The following is a 17,633-nucleotide window of genomic DNA, read 5'->3' on the forward strand; positions in this document are numbered from 1 at the left end:
TACCTCAACGCACTAGAAGGGCTGCCAAAAATGCTGCAAATGATGAGGGGGGGCACATTTGATTGATTTTACGGAAGTAGATGATTGTGATGAGCTTGTGTTTATGAGCTCACTATTGGATGATGATGAGCCTACTTCCTTGGACGAAGCTCAGCAAGATGTACATTGGATGCACGCCATGCAGGATGAGTTAGACTCTATTGCCACTAACTCTACATGGGATCTTGTGGATTTACCACCTGGCAAGAAGGCCATTGGCACAAAATGGGTTTTTAAACTCGAACGCAAGGCTGATGGTACAATTGACAGGTACAAAGCACGGTTGGTAGCAAAAGACTATGCACAGAAGAAGGGCATAGATTATGAAGAAACTTTTGCTCCTACATCCCGTAAGAGTACGGTGAGATGTGTGATTGCTATGGCTGCAAATTATGGCTGGGAAGTACATCAGTTGGACATTAAGACAGCATTCTTGAATGGGGATTTGCATGAGGATGTTTATGTGTCACAACCTCCAGGGTTTGTGGTTAAGGGGAAAGAGCACATGGTATGCAAGCTGCATAAAGCTCTTTATGGTCTCAAACAGGCTCCTCGTGCATGGTACTCCAAAATTGATGCTTATTTGGCTAGCAAAGGGTTCAAAAATAGTCCAACTGCTCCCACTCTATACATTAAGAATGAGGAGAGGGACTTGCTGATTATCATTCTTTATGTAGATGACATGCTGCTCACTCGACCTACAGAAGAAAAAATTGCAAATTTTAAGGCTGAATTAAAACATGCATTTGCTATGTCAGATATGGGCTGCCTACACTATTATTTGGGGATTCAATTCACCCAAAATCAGCATGGTATCATCATGTCACAGTCACAATATGTGGATAAGCTGTTATACATAGGTTTAGTATGCAAGATTGCAAACCTATGTGCACTCCTAAGGAGCCAGGCTTAAAGCTGTCTATGCATGATGGTGAAGAGATGTCTGATGTTGCAAATTACAACCAGGCTGTTGGCTGTCTTATTTATCTTTGCAACACACGCCCTGACATTCAGTATGAGTATCTCAGGTGAGCAGGTATATGCATAGCCCACGGACCATACATTGGCAAGCTGTTAAGCGGATCTTCAGATATTTGCAAGGTACTTAGTCACATGCATTATTATTTCCTAGGGGGGGAGACTTGCACTTACAGGCTTACAGTGATTCAGATTGGGCTGGTGATGCAGACACTAGGCAGTCTACTAGTGGACACTGTTTCTTTCTAGGCCGTTCATGCATTTCATGGCTAAGCAAGAAACAGCCTACAGTGGCTACCTCGTCTTGTGAGGCTGAGTACAGGGCAGCCTTCACGGCAACAGTGGAATGTGTATGGTTGCACAGATTGTTGGCTGATCTACATTTACCATTGGAGGGTCCTACACCCATTCTTTCTGATAGTCAGAGTGCTATTGCAGTAGCACGAAATCCTGTGTTTCATGCTCGCACGAAACACATAGAGGTGCATTACCATTATGTCAGAGAGAGATGCTATGCAAGAGAGATCAACTTGATGTATGTACCCACACAGAAAAATGTTGCAGACATTTTCACCAAGGCACTACCACACGAGAAGTTTGAGGCTTTTTGAAAGTCCTTAAACTTGTTACCCTTTAGTGATTGATCATCCTTGTACTTCATCACATTGGCACTGCAGGGGGGTGTTAGAATTTGCCGATTCTATGGACAGCGCCCAATGTAATTTGTGGTGTGTGGACACTTATTAAAGTGTCAATGTAAGGTGTGTACACCTAGTGTCTTAGAAACTTAAAAGTAGTGACACTAGGCTCTAGAGTAAAATAAACCTAACTCTAGTTAGTTGGTGGAAGGCTGGTTAGGTCAACCCTTGACCTAAACATAAGTTGTACTTTCACTCTATCTTTCATACTAGTAAGTACACTCTACTCTTTTTGCTTCAGTGTCTCTCCTCTCTCTCTCCATAGCTGGATGCCATTTTCCAACAATTCTGGCTCAGGACCAAGATGTTGTTCTTCTCTAGTTATGGTTTCCTCCCATGTGATTCTAGCCAGAGGACGCATGTGGGTGGGAGAGTTCCTACATTTTGCTTCTTAATGTCTTTTACATACTGCAACAATGCGCGGATTGAGTATTAGTAATGTATGAATAGACCTAATCTAAGGCTTACCTACAAACAAACAGAAATATATAGAAAATGGGTTTGTTGAAATATAGAGGCAACACCTAAGAAAGCTCATATGTGAAGTCCTCATCCATCCAAAATATCCAACATAAGAGAGTCGATGACCGTCAAGAGACTCGTATGTGAAGTCCTCATCCATCCAAAATATCCAACATAGAGACAGTCGATGACTGTCTCTATGACATTGGAGGATCTCAAGCATCGTTTGTGTAAAAATGTACATCATCTTAGCACATAGGGGAAAAATGCAAGGCTCATGAGCTATTAGGACACCCGGTCGGCCTGCAAATCAACCCTCCACACCATCTTGGTCAGTATACAATCAGGTTTGCAGCAATAGGCATTATGTGAAAGGGAACAAAGGGCTTATTTGAAATATGGATAAAATCATCAAATTGAAGCCTCCTCCATAAAATTGAAGCTTCTACAATGCCATGAAAGGTCCAAGCATCTGCATTGGGTCATCATTGCCTTTCACAACAAAATTTGCATCAGGACTAGCATGGAAACGTCGCCAAAAGAGACTACTCTTCATTGACGTACGCTCGAGGGAAAGTTTTTAAAACTTCTGAAATCTTTGGCTAGTTCCTATTATGTTTGAGTCATGGGCTCTCTGCCCGAGAAGTCCCCCAAAATCTGAATATTTTAGTCATGGTTTCTCTACCCAAGAAGTCCCCAAAAATCTCAATATTTTAGTTATGGGTTCTCTACCTAGGAAGTCCTCTAAAATCTCAATATTTTGTGTTTCTTTTTGTAATAATCTATCATTCCCTCTTTACCCTCCTTAGAGCTAGGGGCGGAGGGGGGGGCAAAGAGCAAGGAGGGGGGGGGGGGGGGGGGGGGGGGGGGGCGGGGAGGGAGGGAGGGAGGGAGAGAAGGGGGGCTTGGTCTGTTGATGTAGGCCAACTTTATTTCCAGATGTAGGACTTGGCCTCTGAATCCTTCGCACTAAGCCATGCTATATGAGCCTCTGAGTCAGGGAACATGTCTTGTTTCTTTGCTAATGTGGAGTATAAAGACTATTGAAGGTTTGCCACGCATTACCTTCATTACTCTGAAGGGAGGTATTGGAGTAAGGTTTGCATTGGAAAACCTAATTAGGGATTTGGACCCATTTTAGGGTTCCATTGGAGGCACCATCAAGGGGATCTTGTGCGTTTTGAACAAGTGCTAGAGAAGTGAGTGTGTCATGGAATCGTCTTTTCAATCATTTTCATGGTTTGATGTTCCAGTGTATTTAAGTGACAAATTTTAAGTAAACCCGGTTTCAGTGAGAATGGTGATCGCTGTGTTTTTTCCCATTGAAGTGCATTGTACAGTGCAAATGATGGGGGAGGAGTACAAATGCCAAAGTATAGAAGTATGCATGTGATACATAGTGCGCATGAGTATGTAGCCTTTTATAGTATGAAGGCTATAATAAGACATCTGTATACCAACAACTTCTTGCCTTTAGTGAAATCCATAAAAAAAGCAATGATGGAGTGCATTGGATACACACCTCCATGAAAGATTCTAGGCATCTTTACATGATTTAGCTAGAAATTCGATGGAAAAAACTAAATAATGGTGAAAAAGATAAGCAATGGAAGCACATGAAGTGTACCTGGACAAAGATGAGTAATGGAAAACATATCAAGTGTACCTCGACAATGCACCTAGTTCAGCTTAATGCTGCTGCTTTCAAGGTCTCCAGCAAACAAGTGAGCTTCTCTCGAGGCTTTCCTTTCTTGGTCCCTTCTGCAATCTCAAATGCATTGATCTTTTGCCAGTCCGCAAAGGAAACGAACTGGATCCCCCTTTCCCTGAGTAGCTCTTGAAGTCCAGCATTCCCTTTGCGAGAGGGACCTTTGGGTAGCATTCCATTCTTGGCGTCTTCTGCAATGCATCCCACCACTTCTTCTGCACATATAAGATTGGTGCCAATGATGCCTGTAGGACCCCTCTTCAGCCAACCCACCACATATAAGCCGGGTTCAGTTTTGAGATTATCTTCAGTGGTGGGTGCCCTTAAAACCCGTCCATGAAGATTTGGAACCACCCCTCTCTGATTATCAAAACATAAACCTTCCAAAGGTATAGACTTATAACCTATACTCTTCAAAACCAATCCAGCAGGTAGATTCTCAAAAAACCCAGTCCCCAAGGCACGCTGCCGGCCACTGCTTGTTTCCTCTTGCAAGACGGTTTTCTCCAGCTGTACTCCAGCAACCCGCTGCCCATCCTCAGATACTAGAAACTCGGATGGTTGACGATAAAACACGAAATGGAGTTCTCTATCCTGTCCAAGATTAGGCACAGAGGGCTTAGGTTGAGCAGCCTTACAAAGCAAATCATACACGCGTTTGTGTATGCGGCTAGCTTTCATTTCCTCCTCATCCAGCCCCGAAGTGGCCAGATCTGATGGCTGAACAATGATATCCACTCCTTTGAGGCTGAGCAATTCGCGCAACTCCTTCGCAGTGCAGGCGATCTGCACAGGCCCCCGCCGACCCACAAGGTAGACCTTCTTGATGTTGCTGCTCTGCAGAGCAGTCAATGCATGGTCTGCTATGTCAGTGGTGAGCAAGTCCTGCAGTGGTCTCAAAAGTATGCGGGCAGCATCGATGGCAACATTGCCCTGGCCGAGGACGACAGCAGTATCAGAGCTTTGGAGATCAACAGGGAGATTGACACAGTCAGGGTGCCCATTATACCACCAAACAAACTCTCTTGCAGAGAGTACACCAGGGAGGGTTTCTCCAGGGATGCCAAGGGTGTTATCGCTCTCAGCACCATAGGCAAGGACCACAACATCATAGAGGTTCCTGAGCTCCTGCAGGGCTATATCGTTTCCCACATGCACATTGCCAAAGAAAGAGAAACGTGGGCTGGATGCAATTTTGGAGAACTGGTTACTTACAAGTTTTGTTTCTGGGTGGTCAGGAGCAACTCCGGAGCGGACTAATCCGAAGGGGACAGGTAGGCGCTCCAGTATGTCAACGCTGGTCTCATCAGAGCTCTTCAAGAGCTTGTCTGCTGTGTAGAATCCTGCAGGGCCACTTCCGACTATGCATACATGTAGATACCTGTGATGTGTTTTGGATAGGTTGTAGAAGCCCGGACAAGTCCTGGCTGCACCCCTTACACCAGCAGCAGCAAAGCTTGCCCACATCCTCGGAACCCCAGGATCGATCAAGAATTTGACACCTTAGAGGGAGAGAGAGAGAAAAGGTCCTAACGTGCAACACGAGGGCATAACTACCAACGTGGGGCTTGAGGATCAAGGCTTTTATAAGAGAGAAAGAGAGAGATATTCAGTCGAAACAGAGAGAAATTCATATGTACGTGATTTAATAAGAAATTTAATAGGGGAGAGAGAGAGAGAGAGAGAAATTCATATGTACGTGATTTAATAAGAAATTTAATAATTTTAGTGCAATATACATTGTTTATGTATCAATTCTAGAAATTTAATAGGAGAGAGAGAGAGAGAGAGAAATTCATATGTACGTGATTTAATAAGAAATTTAATAATTTTAGTGCAATATACATTGTTTATGTATCAATTCTAGAACTTGCACATGTAGTCCATGTTGTGTAGCAACAATGAGAAGTTAGAACCCTCTATGAATGTTGAATGTGATCTGATGATTTCAACATGTGTACTCTCTCGATGTGATCTAATGAGTTCAAATGAGTTCAAAAGGTGTACTCTCTCGATGTGATCATATCAAGGGTCTCTTGGCTTAGCACACATAATCCTAGTTTTTTGTGAGGTCACTCGTTATTGGCCTCGTACTTATGAACAATGGTGTTGTGGTCAATGTTGAACACCAACGTGTCAACGAGGTGTGGCGAAGATAATTCTTGCTTAGTCTACGTATTACCCCATATTCACTTTATATTTCATATTAATTTATTAATGCCTACTACCGTGGTCATTTTAATAAATTAATGGCTTAGCATATCTTAAGGTCTGGCAAAACGCCTCTACTCACTATAGCGAGAGACGAGCACCCAATAGTGCGCAAATGAGGCATCGTCCTCCGTGGGGGTTGTGACAACCCTTGCCCTCCTCCTACTCTGACAGGCCTCCCTAGTACTGTCAGACATGCGCACTCCTCCTACTCCACTAGGCCCGCCCATGACATCGACAGCACCCATCACCCTTGCCCTACTCTCGTCTGACATCGACGCCTCCTCCTACTTCGACAGGCCTCCCTACTTCCAACTTGAACAATCAAAAAAATCGAGATCTGCAACTTGCATAAGGTTTATCTTCACTTGCTCGAAGGCTCCAGAACCCAAAAAATCTAGAACTGCAACGTGTCAATCAATAATTTTATTGACTCGACTAAGGTCATCCATCTTCTAAAAAATTCATCACCTAAGGTCATCCACTCTCTCCATTAATTAATTAATGGAAAACAAAATTTGGTACCCATATCAGACTATCGAGCAATAAACGTCAACGTTAGAGCCAACAGCACCTCATGCGATTACGTTTGATGTGGCCTTGGCAAAAATAGATATGTCGATGATGATGCAGTGCAGTTATGTGTGCAAATGATTGTCATGTGCCTTGGATAATCTCAGAGCATAGGGACAACATGAACTATGCAAGGGTTTGAGATTATGTGTTTTTCTTGCATACCATCTTTGTCTTAGTCTATCCACAAACGTCCAAGAAGGAATATAAGGTTTCAATGAATTATTTTTACTTGCAATAACTCTTTTCTTAATTCTCTCTTTTTGTAGCTAGTCGGTTCTTGAGCTTTTAAAATCAGAGGAATAAGTGATACTCCATGTGAATTTGGGAATTTCTTGAAACATCCAATGAGTTTTATGAGGGTTAGTAGTCACCCTAGTTAAGAAATATTTAAAATACTATTTTGTAGTAGAATATAGATTCCCTAACTGTAGTGCATGCAACATTTATTGGTGTTAATTCAAAGAGTTAACTAGAGGTGGGCAGGCAGGCTTAAGTAAAATTATAACAAAAGATGGATGGGAGTGCATGATGATGTACTATGTATCATTGTTATGGTGAGTGGACGTATAGCAATTCGAATGTGACCATTGCTTACCATAAATTAACATATAGTAGTTGGAATTTGACCATTGCTTACCATAAATCGATGGTTTTGAGGGGTGAAAATACAAAAGGCACGTATACAGACATATATGGAATATGTGTGTCTATGAGGCGTGTAGACCTATTGGTTAAGCGAATTCAAATGACCATGCACACCTGAGACTAGCTGCAGCCATTTGGGCATGCATGATAGAAATAATAACCAAATTTAAATTATGCTCTCCAAAAAAAAGCATGTCTGGATAAGATGATATATGTAAAAGCACTTTCCAAATATTGACTCATTACCTCACCTGAGCTCGAGACCCTCTTGAACTCCCATAATTGATGTTCATGGACAACTCAAAAACCTATGGAAAAGAAGGCACCAAGTTGTGTTGGGAACGAAAATCATGAATCAAGTGACACTACCTTTGTTGAGAGACACTGTTGGACTTTGTCGAAGAAATAGCACTAGAGGTCATGTCTATGTGTTGAGCCGTGATGCCTACCAAATAGAGATTAAAAAACCCTGAATCAAAGGGAGAGCAGAAAACCCTTTCTTAAGGAAACAAAGGTTTTCATCCAGAAAAATATCCTCATCATTTACCAGTGCATTTTGCTACTGTGGACTCCAAGTAGGCAGTGAGCTTATCTAACCTCACCAAGGGTAACACAGTCCCCCTACAGGCATGGGTGTGTGTAGCATCACCATCAGTAGCTTGTATTCCACTCTGCACAATGTTTCCATTTGTAAATCAATTTGCTACCAAAGTTATCGGGTAAGAAGCCTCTTGAGGTGACAAAAGGCAACATACTCTAAGAAGAGTGCGAATAGGAACTCGGAGGCCGTTTTAGTGCAGTGGGAGAAAGTGGCATGTGTGGCCATAGGCTCAAAATCTTTAGCATGCTACAGTCTCATCCTGTTGCTATAAGCTCCCTGAGGAGCGTGAGCATGAACCTCATGCTCCTCTTGGGAGCTGGTGGCCATGTGGCCTTAGGGAGGGGTGTCATGCAGCGGATAAGAGTATAGAAGAGAGAAAATAATAGATAAATAGATTGGCAAAGAGCTTACCTCGCAAAAAAATAGTCATAAGCTCTAATCATGTGTATAATGACACAGATTGCTATCTTTAAAAAAACGCTTGCATAAAAAGAAGATGTGCATTAGCTAAATTGTCAAGTCATAGTAGCAACTATAATTAACTTAAAAAAAGTATGGGGAATTTTGTTTATTTTTTTAAAAGAAAAGAACATGAAAACGTAATGTGCACTCATTCTATTGTGTGGGGGGAATTTTTAAAAAAAGAAAAGAACATGCGAAGTGCATGGTATAATGAGTTGCCATGATTTCTCCTTAAATTTATAAACCTAAAGAAACATGCTCTTCCCTTTAAAGAAAACACCTTCATTGTTGAAAGTTTAGAGAATAGATTCTTTTTTACATGGGTGCATGACATGAAACATTATACTTACATTGTCCTCTAGGCTACTCATTTTTTTCAATCCCTTCTACCCAACCTAAAAAGTTCAGCAAAAATTATATGTAATTAGAAAAAACACTCAATAACTATTTAAGAAATGTTGGAGTGGAGATCAATGTAGCAACACACACATAGATGCAGCAAAAGCAAGGAGAGATAGATAGAAGCACAACACTCAAAGTAGATTGATGAGAATGAATGAAATACAAGTGAAGTGACATGATAAGGTCGCTAACACACTCATAAGAGTATTTAAGCAAAAATTATATGTAATTAGAAAAAACACTCAATAACTATTTAAGAAATGTTGGAGTGGAGATCAATGTAGCAACACACACATAGATGCAGCAAAAGCAAGGAGAGATAGATAGAAGCACAACACTCAAAGTAGATTGATGAGAATGAATGAAATACAAGTGAAGTGACATGATAAGGTCGCTAACACACTCATAAGAGTACTTACAAACGCTCAGGGGAAAAACCTCCTAAAGAGAGAAAAAGTGCCTCGGTCTATTATTAACCTAAATCCACACATCACTACCATATAAATGGCTACAAATCCCCCATGTAGTGATGATGTGAACATGCACAGGGATCCTGTGGTGGTGGCTGATTAATCCCTGAATGGCAATAAGCCTAAATCTTTGCGAAAAGCTTCAAACTTCCCTTGTGAGAGAGCCTTTGTGAACATATATGCCACGTGTCATGTCTAGTGACATAAACCAAGCTAATCCCTCATGTAATGAGCCTCTTCCTAACATAATGATAATTCACCTCAATGTGCTTTGTGTGAGCATGGAACAACTAATGCACTTTAACTGTCAATGAAGATGGAGGTGGGAAACTCCTGTCTAACACCAAGATCTGCCAAAAGTCATATGAGCCATACACACTCCATAGTCAATGTAAAAGCTGCCCTATACTCAACTTCACAGCTCAAAGTGGTCACTCTTATTGAGCCATGATATACATGAATCACTGAGGTGAACTGGTGGGACACTCTCGTGTCATAACATACAGCTTAATCAAAATCATTGAAAGCATGTAGCTGAACATCACTTCCCTTAGCATAGTATTTGAATACTTGCATGGCAACCTCCCAATGCTTACTTCCATGACTGTGCATAAACCTCCTCAACTAGGAGACCCCAAACTGAATGGTTGGCCTCGTATTACATCGATAGGTGAGTCATCCGATAAAGTGATGCATTAAATGGTTCACTTGCATCCTGAAGACTAAGCCTAGCATCTGTCTCAACTAGTGTGGTAACAAGCTTACGGTCTTCAAGACCAAATTGTATAATTAGCCTTCATATGTACTTTGATTGCAACATCACAATACCATCATCACATTGTATAAACTATATATACTTTAACTACATCATCACAATAACATCATCATGCTGTATAAATTATATGCCCAAATAATAATGCAACGAGCGTAACTTTGTCATCTCAAATGACACATGTAATTCAAATGATCATTTTCCAATGCTCCGTTAAAGGAAACATGTTCCTCTTCATTGCATATATTGGCAATGAGGGCATGATCCACAAAAGAATAAGATGCATGATGAGAACCTATAGGAGTAGCTAATTTGTTATCCCGCAATGTTTGCACTAGCCATTTTGACATACTCTTGGATGCCTTTATGGCTGCCCTTTCCTCATCTGCTACGTCATCCACAATTGCCTCATTTTAATAGGCTGAAATTTGAGCTGATTTTCAACCAATATGGGTTGATTTATAGCACCTTTTGCTCCACATATGACTATCTGACATTGTACAAAGTTAGGAGTGTATCAAAGACATCTAAGCATACATTTTACTATTTTTTACATAAAAGCATGGGCTAAATTGAGTTCACAACAAAGATATCTATATTCACCAAAAGCCACTTTTGTGGCCGGATGGTAGAGTCTATATCCTTTGCTTTTTGAGCTTTATCCCACAAAAGTACATTTCCTTGCCTTATCGTCTAGCTTAATGTATTGTTTTACTACTCAAGTATAAGAGCATAAGCAAGAAAACTAAAAACACACAAATGATGTTGAAATGAGTGATGCTAGAGTGCCAAGTCACCTAGTCAAAGTTATCCCACATGAGCTATCATAGCTTTATTGTACCTCCCTCATATAAAAGGGATCATTCTCAAATCAATGAAAATAAGCAAGCTCTTTATGAGTATAAGCCTTAGTCTTGTAAACTAATTATGATTAAGTCTAAAGCTTAATTAGTTTAGGATATTCATCATGTTTATGTTTAGGTATCATGCACCCTATCTTAGATTAGCACTAATTACATTGCTAATTAGTTTAGGATTAAGTCTTTCTCATCATCACCATCTCCATGGGAGCTTGGATCCACAAGTTTCAACATGGTATCACATCTTGGTTTAAGCTCCCCATTAGCCAAGCTCTAGCTTTCCCTAATCCTTCTTCAGCTTAATCCCAATCATTAGTCACCATTAAGCTTCACTGATCTCATCTTATCTACTTTAGAGAAATCTCTTCGCCAGCCCGAATTTCACGTTGCAGGCCATGCTGTTGTTTTTGTTCATTCCCCTTCTACACTTACAATTGGGCCAAGCGCTCTTAGAAACTTGTTAAGCATCATTCAAGGAACCCACAATCCAAATTTAAGCCAACTTGATCCACTATAGCAACCATGGGATGTAGAAAACTAGTCGTGTAGATTCGCTCTAATCCTGCGTTTTTGCGTGCTTGAAGTTTGTGTGTTTTTTGTTAAGGACTTTGCTCATCATCAAGGACAAACTATCCATTCTAAAAGCCCTATCAAACTATCCATTCTAAAAGCCCTATCAAACTTTCTTCCTATAAGCTCAATTTCATCCTCCAATTTTTTTCCCTCTCTAATCACCATGATTAAGTACTAATTACTATCATTAGTTATGATTAGTAGATATTTAATAGATTAGAACTCCAATTTCTTTCCCTCTCTAATCATCGCCATGATTAATCTCTAATTATTATTATTAACTATGATTAGTAGATATTTAATAGATTAGTGCTTCAAATCTGAAAAATTTGGGCTAATTTAATATCTCAACTCCCAAGATGCTATCACTGTGAAAAACTTGGTCATACCAAGAATGAATATCGCAATAAAGATAAGCCAAAGCTTGTTTGTGACTATTATGGAAAAATTGGTCACCTAGAAGAAGATTTCTCTCATAAAAAGAAGTAGGCAAACTACATCGAGGTCAGAGACGCTCCAGCAGAAGATGCACTCTTTTAGAGAAAAAAACATTGTATTTTTCACCCCTCTTGTGTCTATAAAAATTGTGATATACTCAGCCTCTGAGGCCATATGATGCACTCAAGCTAAAGAAGCATTAGGACCAAAGTAGCCTAGCACAAGGGGAGAGAGGAAGAGTGAAAGCCTAAAAATTGTACCCAATCTAGCATCAAGGGGGGGGGTTGAAATGAGCGATGCCAGAGTTCCAAGTCACCTAGTCAAAGTTATCCTACATGAGCTATCAAAGCTTTGTTTCTCCCTCATATAAAGGGGGTCATTCTCAATCAATGAAAATAAGCAAGCTCTCAAGCCTCTTTATGAGTACAAGTCTTAATCTTGTAACTTAGTTATACTTGTGTCTAAAGTTTAATTAGTTCAAGATATTCATCATGTTTGTGTTTAAGTATCATCTATCCTAGCTTAGATTAGCACTAATCACATTGTTAATTAGTATAGAATTAATTCTTTCTCATTTATCACCATCTCCATGGGACCTTGGATCCACAAGTTTCAACAAATGAGCCACTAAGGGCTTCCTGCCATTCCAAGATTCATAAGGGGTAACTATCTTCAATGCCTTAGTGGGGCATTTTTTTAGCGCATAAGTGGCACATACTTGCCTCTAACCAAAAAACATGAGGCAAATCTTGGCCTTTAACCAAAAAACATGAGGCAAATCTTGGCCTTTAACCAGCAACATGCCATATCCATAAGCGATCTCTTCTTCCTCTCATTCATACCATTTTGCTGAGGTGTATATGGTATTGTGCATTGATATGTGCATTGATATTGTATGCCTCTTTCAGCCATATATACATGAAACTCCTTTGGAATATACTCCCAGCCCTCGATCTGTATAAAGGGTGCCACCTTTACATCATGTAGACACATTTTCAATCATAGAAACAATGTATCTAAAGGGTGCCACCTTTACATGTAGACACATTTTCAATCATAGAAATAATGTATCTAAAGCATGTGGAAATCTCTAACTTTGCCTTCAAAACTAATACACCCAAGTGTGCATGGAATAGTCATTAATAAAAGTCAACGGCGGCGGATACACCTAGGTGTGCCTAGAGTAGTCATTAATAAAAGTCATAAAGTAGAGATACCCCGATCGATGGCATACTCATGGGACCACATACATCACTACGTATAAGTTGTAATTTGTGGACAACGAGAATGATTCCCATTACATCTTGCCTAAAATATACCCCTTACATGCATGTTTGAGAGGGACCTCACGCTTTAGCAACTGTAACACCATCTCTTGCCTTTTAAGATGCAACAAATTGCTAAAATTCAAGTGACCAAAGCAGGCATGCCATAGCTCCATGTCACTCATAGCACATGTGGCAATAACTGAACAAGCATTATGGGCCAATCTCTCATACCTATCCAACCTATGGCTTAGAGTACTGGATACTGTAGTGATGTCTCCATCACTTCAATCATGATAAACTGAACACCTGTCACATCACAAATCTGACCACTACACCTACTCCAGCAATGGCAGAGATTGACATCAAGTTCTTTTTGATGCCTTGCACAAACAAGACTTCTGTGAGAGAGTGATTGTCCCACCATTTGTAGTAGTGAGAACAACCTTACCAAACAACTTTTACTAGATACGAGGAAATTGTTTGCACATGTGATTGCTCCTCCTTGAGGAGCAAACTTAAGTGAGGAAAATAAATCATATGCTGAGAAGTAATGTGCTTGCTAGCACCATTATCAAAGTACCAGACATGTTGATAATGGTTCTTATTAGCACCATTATCAAAGTACCAGACATGTTGACTTGCTCATATGCATATATCATGGACGGAAGGATCATAACTATAGTGCACAATAAATGCCCAATCATCATGTACATAGTTTGCTGACTCCTTCTTTTCAACACTTGGTGGTGCTGATGCATTAGCCACCACAGCCATGCCTGACTCTTTATTCTTCTCCTTCTCTCCAGCCTTTTTTTGCATTCATTGATGTAATGGTCCAGCTTCCAATAGTAGTTACATTTTTCTTTCTTCTTAAGCATATCACCCCATTATCAACATCCTTTCTAGAAGATTGGGCTGATTCTACCTTTAGCTTATAGTTGTGCCCTGAGAAAAGGCTTTGCCTTTACATTTTTGATTGGCAATAACTGCCCGATCTCCCACACGCATCCTAGTTTGGTTTCGCCAAGACTTCTCTTCTTGCAAGAACATTGCAACCAACTCATAAAAAGTAACGGCATTGGGGTTACCCTTCATCATGAGACAAAGTGTTGATAACAAACACTCGACCATCAGAGAGTAGCTAAAGTATTACCCCAGGGCAGTGGAAATCAACCTGACCATCTCTAAAAGTAACCTCAAAGATAGAGAGTAACCAAGACAAAGGGACTTTGAGTTATCCAGCCAAGTTAGAAATGAGGGGGGTTGTAAAAACTGACATCCAACAACCTTGAGTAGCCCAACGATTTGGTGCCAAGGGGGGGTGTTGAGAAATGTGGTACCAAAGAGCACAAGGAAGAGATAAGGAGTGAGTTGAGTAAGCCAAATAAGAGCAAAGTCCAACATGAAGCCACATGAGCAAAGGGAATTATCCCACATTAATGTACAAGCCCAAGGGTGTACCTTCTCATATAAAAGGGGGCCATTTGAAGCAATGAGATCATATCAGTTGCACTTATCTCAAGTCTCTTTATGTATCCAATCTAATTCATCTTAGTGTCTAATTGTACTTGAGTGCATCTTAATTAGCACACACTCATTATTATGAGCTTTCTTCATTTCTATCCACATTAGATTAGTGTTATCATTAGTGTAAGATTAGTTAATGATTAGGTAAATGTCTTGTCATCACTAGGAGAGCTCAATCCGTGTCTCTCAATAGCACACACCAAGTCATTAAGATAGGAGTTGAGTTCTCCATAGATCTTTCTCTTATTGCTCCCTACTTAGCTTAAGGACAGCTCCACTTGAGTGACACAAGTGGTGGTGGAGTGAGCCCCTAGCGGCTTCACATCGATGAGTTAACCCTCATTACGGTTGGCTAAGTGCATGTTCTTGTACTAACCCTTGCATTGTTTCTTTTCTCTTCTCTTCTTCCTCTCTCATGCAAGGAGTGTGCTTATTTAGGTGAACAACCCGGATGAGCTGACAAGGAAAAAAGTCTAGTTCATAGGAGAGAAGAGAAGCTTATCACTTTAGTTCATGATAGAGTGTTGCGGCATGTTACTAGTTTTTTAAGAAGATGATTCATGTAAGTTATGATAGATGGAAGAGAGTATTATGTTGAGATGTGGCATGTTGCTAGTTTTTTAAGAAGATGAGTCATGTAAGCTATTTACTAAATACATTCAGATCATTTGTGTATTAAAGTCTATCTTTGAGGCATCCCAAGTGTAATTGTGTACACCTTCTATAATGCACTTTAATATTGTGAGCTTTCACTCATGCAATATTGCGGGCATGCACTCACGTTGCTAAGTTCCTTGCACCATGTATCTGAAACCCTTTTGGATTGATCTTTGGCTCATTTAGATTAACCTCCAAAATGTCCCCAGTTTTGATGATGGGCACTTTTTGTCCACTTATGGAATTGGGCAAGGATAGATAACTTGGATAAATCATGCCAGCTAGGTGGTCTAAAACCACTAAAGTGTTAGGTCTTGACACTTTTAGTAATCTTGCTTGGGGATATATGCCTCATTGGGAACTTACTAGCTAGGAAGATATAACTCGTAGGAAAGCTTAATGTTGGGGATATGTTACTCCATGGGGGACAAACTAGCTAGAAAGATATAACTTATAAAGAAGTAGATTGCTGGAAATTAATTATTAGGAAACTAGGAAGTGCTAGAAATTTAGAAGCGTATAGAAATTAGAAGAAATCGGCATAAGAAATCTAGAGCTGTGTGGAGTATTCTAACCATGTTATGGAAAAAGTGTGTGTACTATTTCATGACAGGAGTTGTGGCCATGATAAGTGACTTCTAGTGTACATGGAATCTATATGAAAAATAATTAACACTTATCCAAATCAATGTGTAATGGATAATGTAGGTAGCCTAGACTAAATAGAAATGGTGATAAGTAGATCAGCTCTTGAGAGAAGACCGCCAACAATAAGAGTAGTAACAATAATATTGTGAGGGAATTTGAACTCCAAAATCAAGAGTATCAAAGCCAAGCAGTTCAATAAATTCAAGAAGATAAATAATTTCAAGAAGGGCAAGTCAACAGTGTGGAGAATAGCAGGTAGATCAAGAAGACAAAGGGCAAGAGAAGACCAAAGGGAAGCCAAACAGCCTCAGTCTCCCAGTAGTAACAATGGCACTAAAATAAACAAAGTTCAAAGGAAAGAGTGATGAAGACTTGGATTCCCATGTCTTAGCCACATTTTTGGCCACCATAACTTTAATAGCCTAGAAAATAGAGTTCTTTGTAATAACACTAGGAGGTAAAGTAACCAGTTGTTGGTATAAATAGTATGGTTTGGACCACTTCTAGTGTTCTTTGCAATTAACATTGGGAGGTAAAGTAACCAATTGGTATATGCACAATATAGTGTGGACCACTTCTAGACATTTGATGAGATCAAAAGTTCCTTTCTAAAGAGAAGGACAAGATAACCATAGATATGTTTGTGAAGCTCAAAAGACTCAACGGGGACTCACCACCAAAACAAAAGACCCACAAAAGGCTATGCTATTGAGTTCAGAGCACTCCTGCTGATGCGATTGGATCAATGTGATGGTAGCAACTCAGAGCACTCTTGATGAGATTGGATCAAGGTGACAGACCAGTAGAGCAGCTACCATGAGCCAATATCTCATGGGAGGATTGGAGATGATGCTCTGGACAATTATAGCATCGTCAAATTTGGAAAGCCTCACATTTAAACAAGTACTAATGGGAGCTATGAGAGCGAAGAGGATTTTGAGGAAAAGCAGGCAAGATCCTAAGAAAAAGAAGAAATTTGAGAAAGAGAAAGAGAATGAGGAGTCAGAGTTTAAATAAGACACTTCTAACTTAAACTCTAGTTTAAATTTGGATAGTGAGAAGAGGAGTGGAAGCCCCAAAAGAAGAAGAGCATAAGCCTGGAAGAAGACATAAAGAGCTAAAGGCTACCCTAGCCAAGCTTGATAAAGGACACACTAGAAAGAATGGATCAAGACTGAGATCAAATATCTTATAGCATACAAAGTGCAAACACTAAGGAGGAAAGCCAACTCACCTCTACTCATATGTGTGCCATTTGTAACAAGGCCAACCACACCACTAACAATTTCTAATATAATACGAGAAATAGTAACCTAAGGATGGTAGAAAGGTGACACAAACAAGTTTAAGTGCCAAATCTGAACCAAGTAGCAACAACACCATAGAAGCACCACATAATTCCCGTTAATTTGGATGAGGAGTTGATTAAAGAGGAGTAGGATTGTCCTACTATTCTTACAATATTCCTGGTCAGACAAACAGATTGTTGTGTCTAGAACATACATCAATAGGAGTTGCAAGAGAACAAAGAAATGTAATTCTAGGATGATGTGAGATCCAATTGTGAACATGGTAAAAGTAAATTTTACACTCAAGAGAATGTAGGGAAAACCCCCAGGAGTGCTGGAAATAATGTCA

General features: G+C 40.1%; 1 protein-coding gene across 1 annotated transcript; it reads right to left on the reverse strand.

Moving 5' to 3' along the window:
* Positions 1 to 3,273: 3,273 nt before the first annotated feature.
* Positions 3,274 to 5,509, reverse strand: LOC147620917 (Pyridine nucleotide-disulfide oxidoreductase family protein). The gene has a single exon (XM_086825191.1). It carries the CDS (start codon positions 5,350 to 5,352, stop codon positions 3,862 to 3,864), a length of 1,491 nt encoding a protein of 496 aa, XP_086681317.1. The 5' UTR covers positions 5,353 to 5,509; the 3' UTR covers positions 3,274 to 3,861.
* Positions 5,510 to 17,633: the final 12,124 nt, after the last annotated feature.

The sequence above is a fragment of the Cibotium barometz genome, chromosome 31, assembly GCF_041138505.1.
Source record: "Cibotium barometz isolate CiBa-2024 chromosome 31, ASM4113850v1, whole genome shotgun sequence".
NCBI classification, from domain to species: domain Eukaryota; kingdom Viridiplantae; phylum Streptophyta; class Polypodiopsida; order Cyatheales; family Cibotiaceae; genus Cibotium; species Cibotium barometz.

Excerpts from the sequence above, each read along its gene's own strand:
- LOC147620917 (XM_086825191.1), bottom strand. The coding sequence starts at position 5,352 with ATGTGGGCAAGCTTTGCTGCTGCTGGTGTAAGGGGTGCAGCCAGGACT.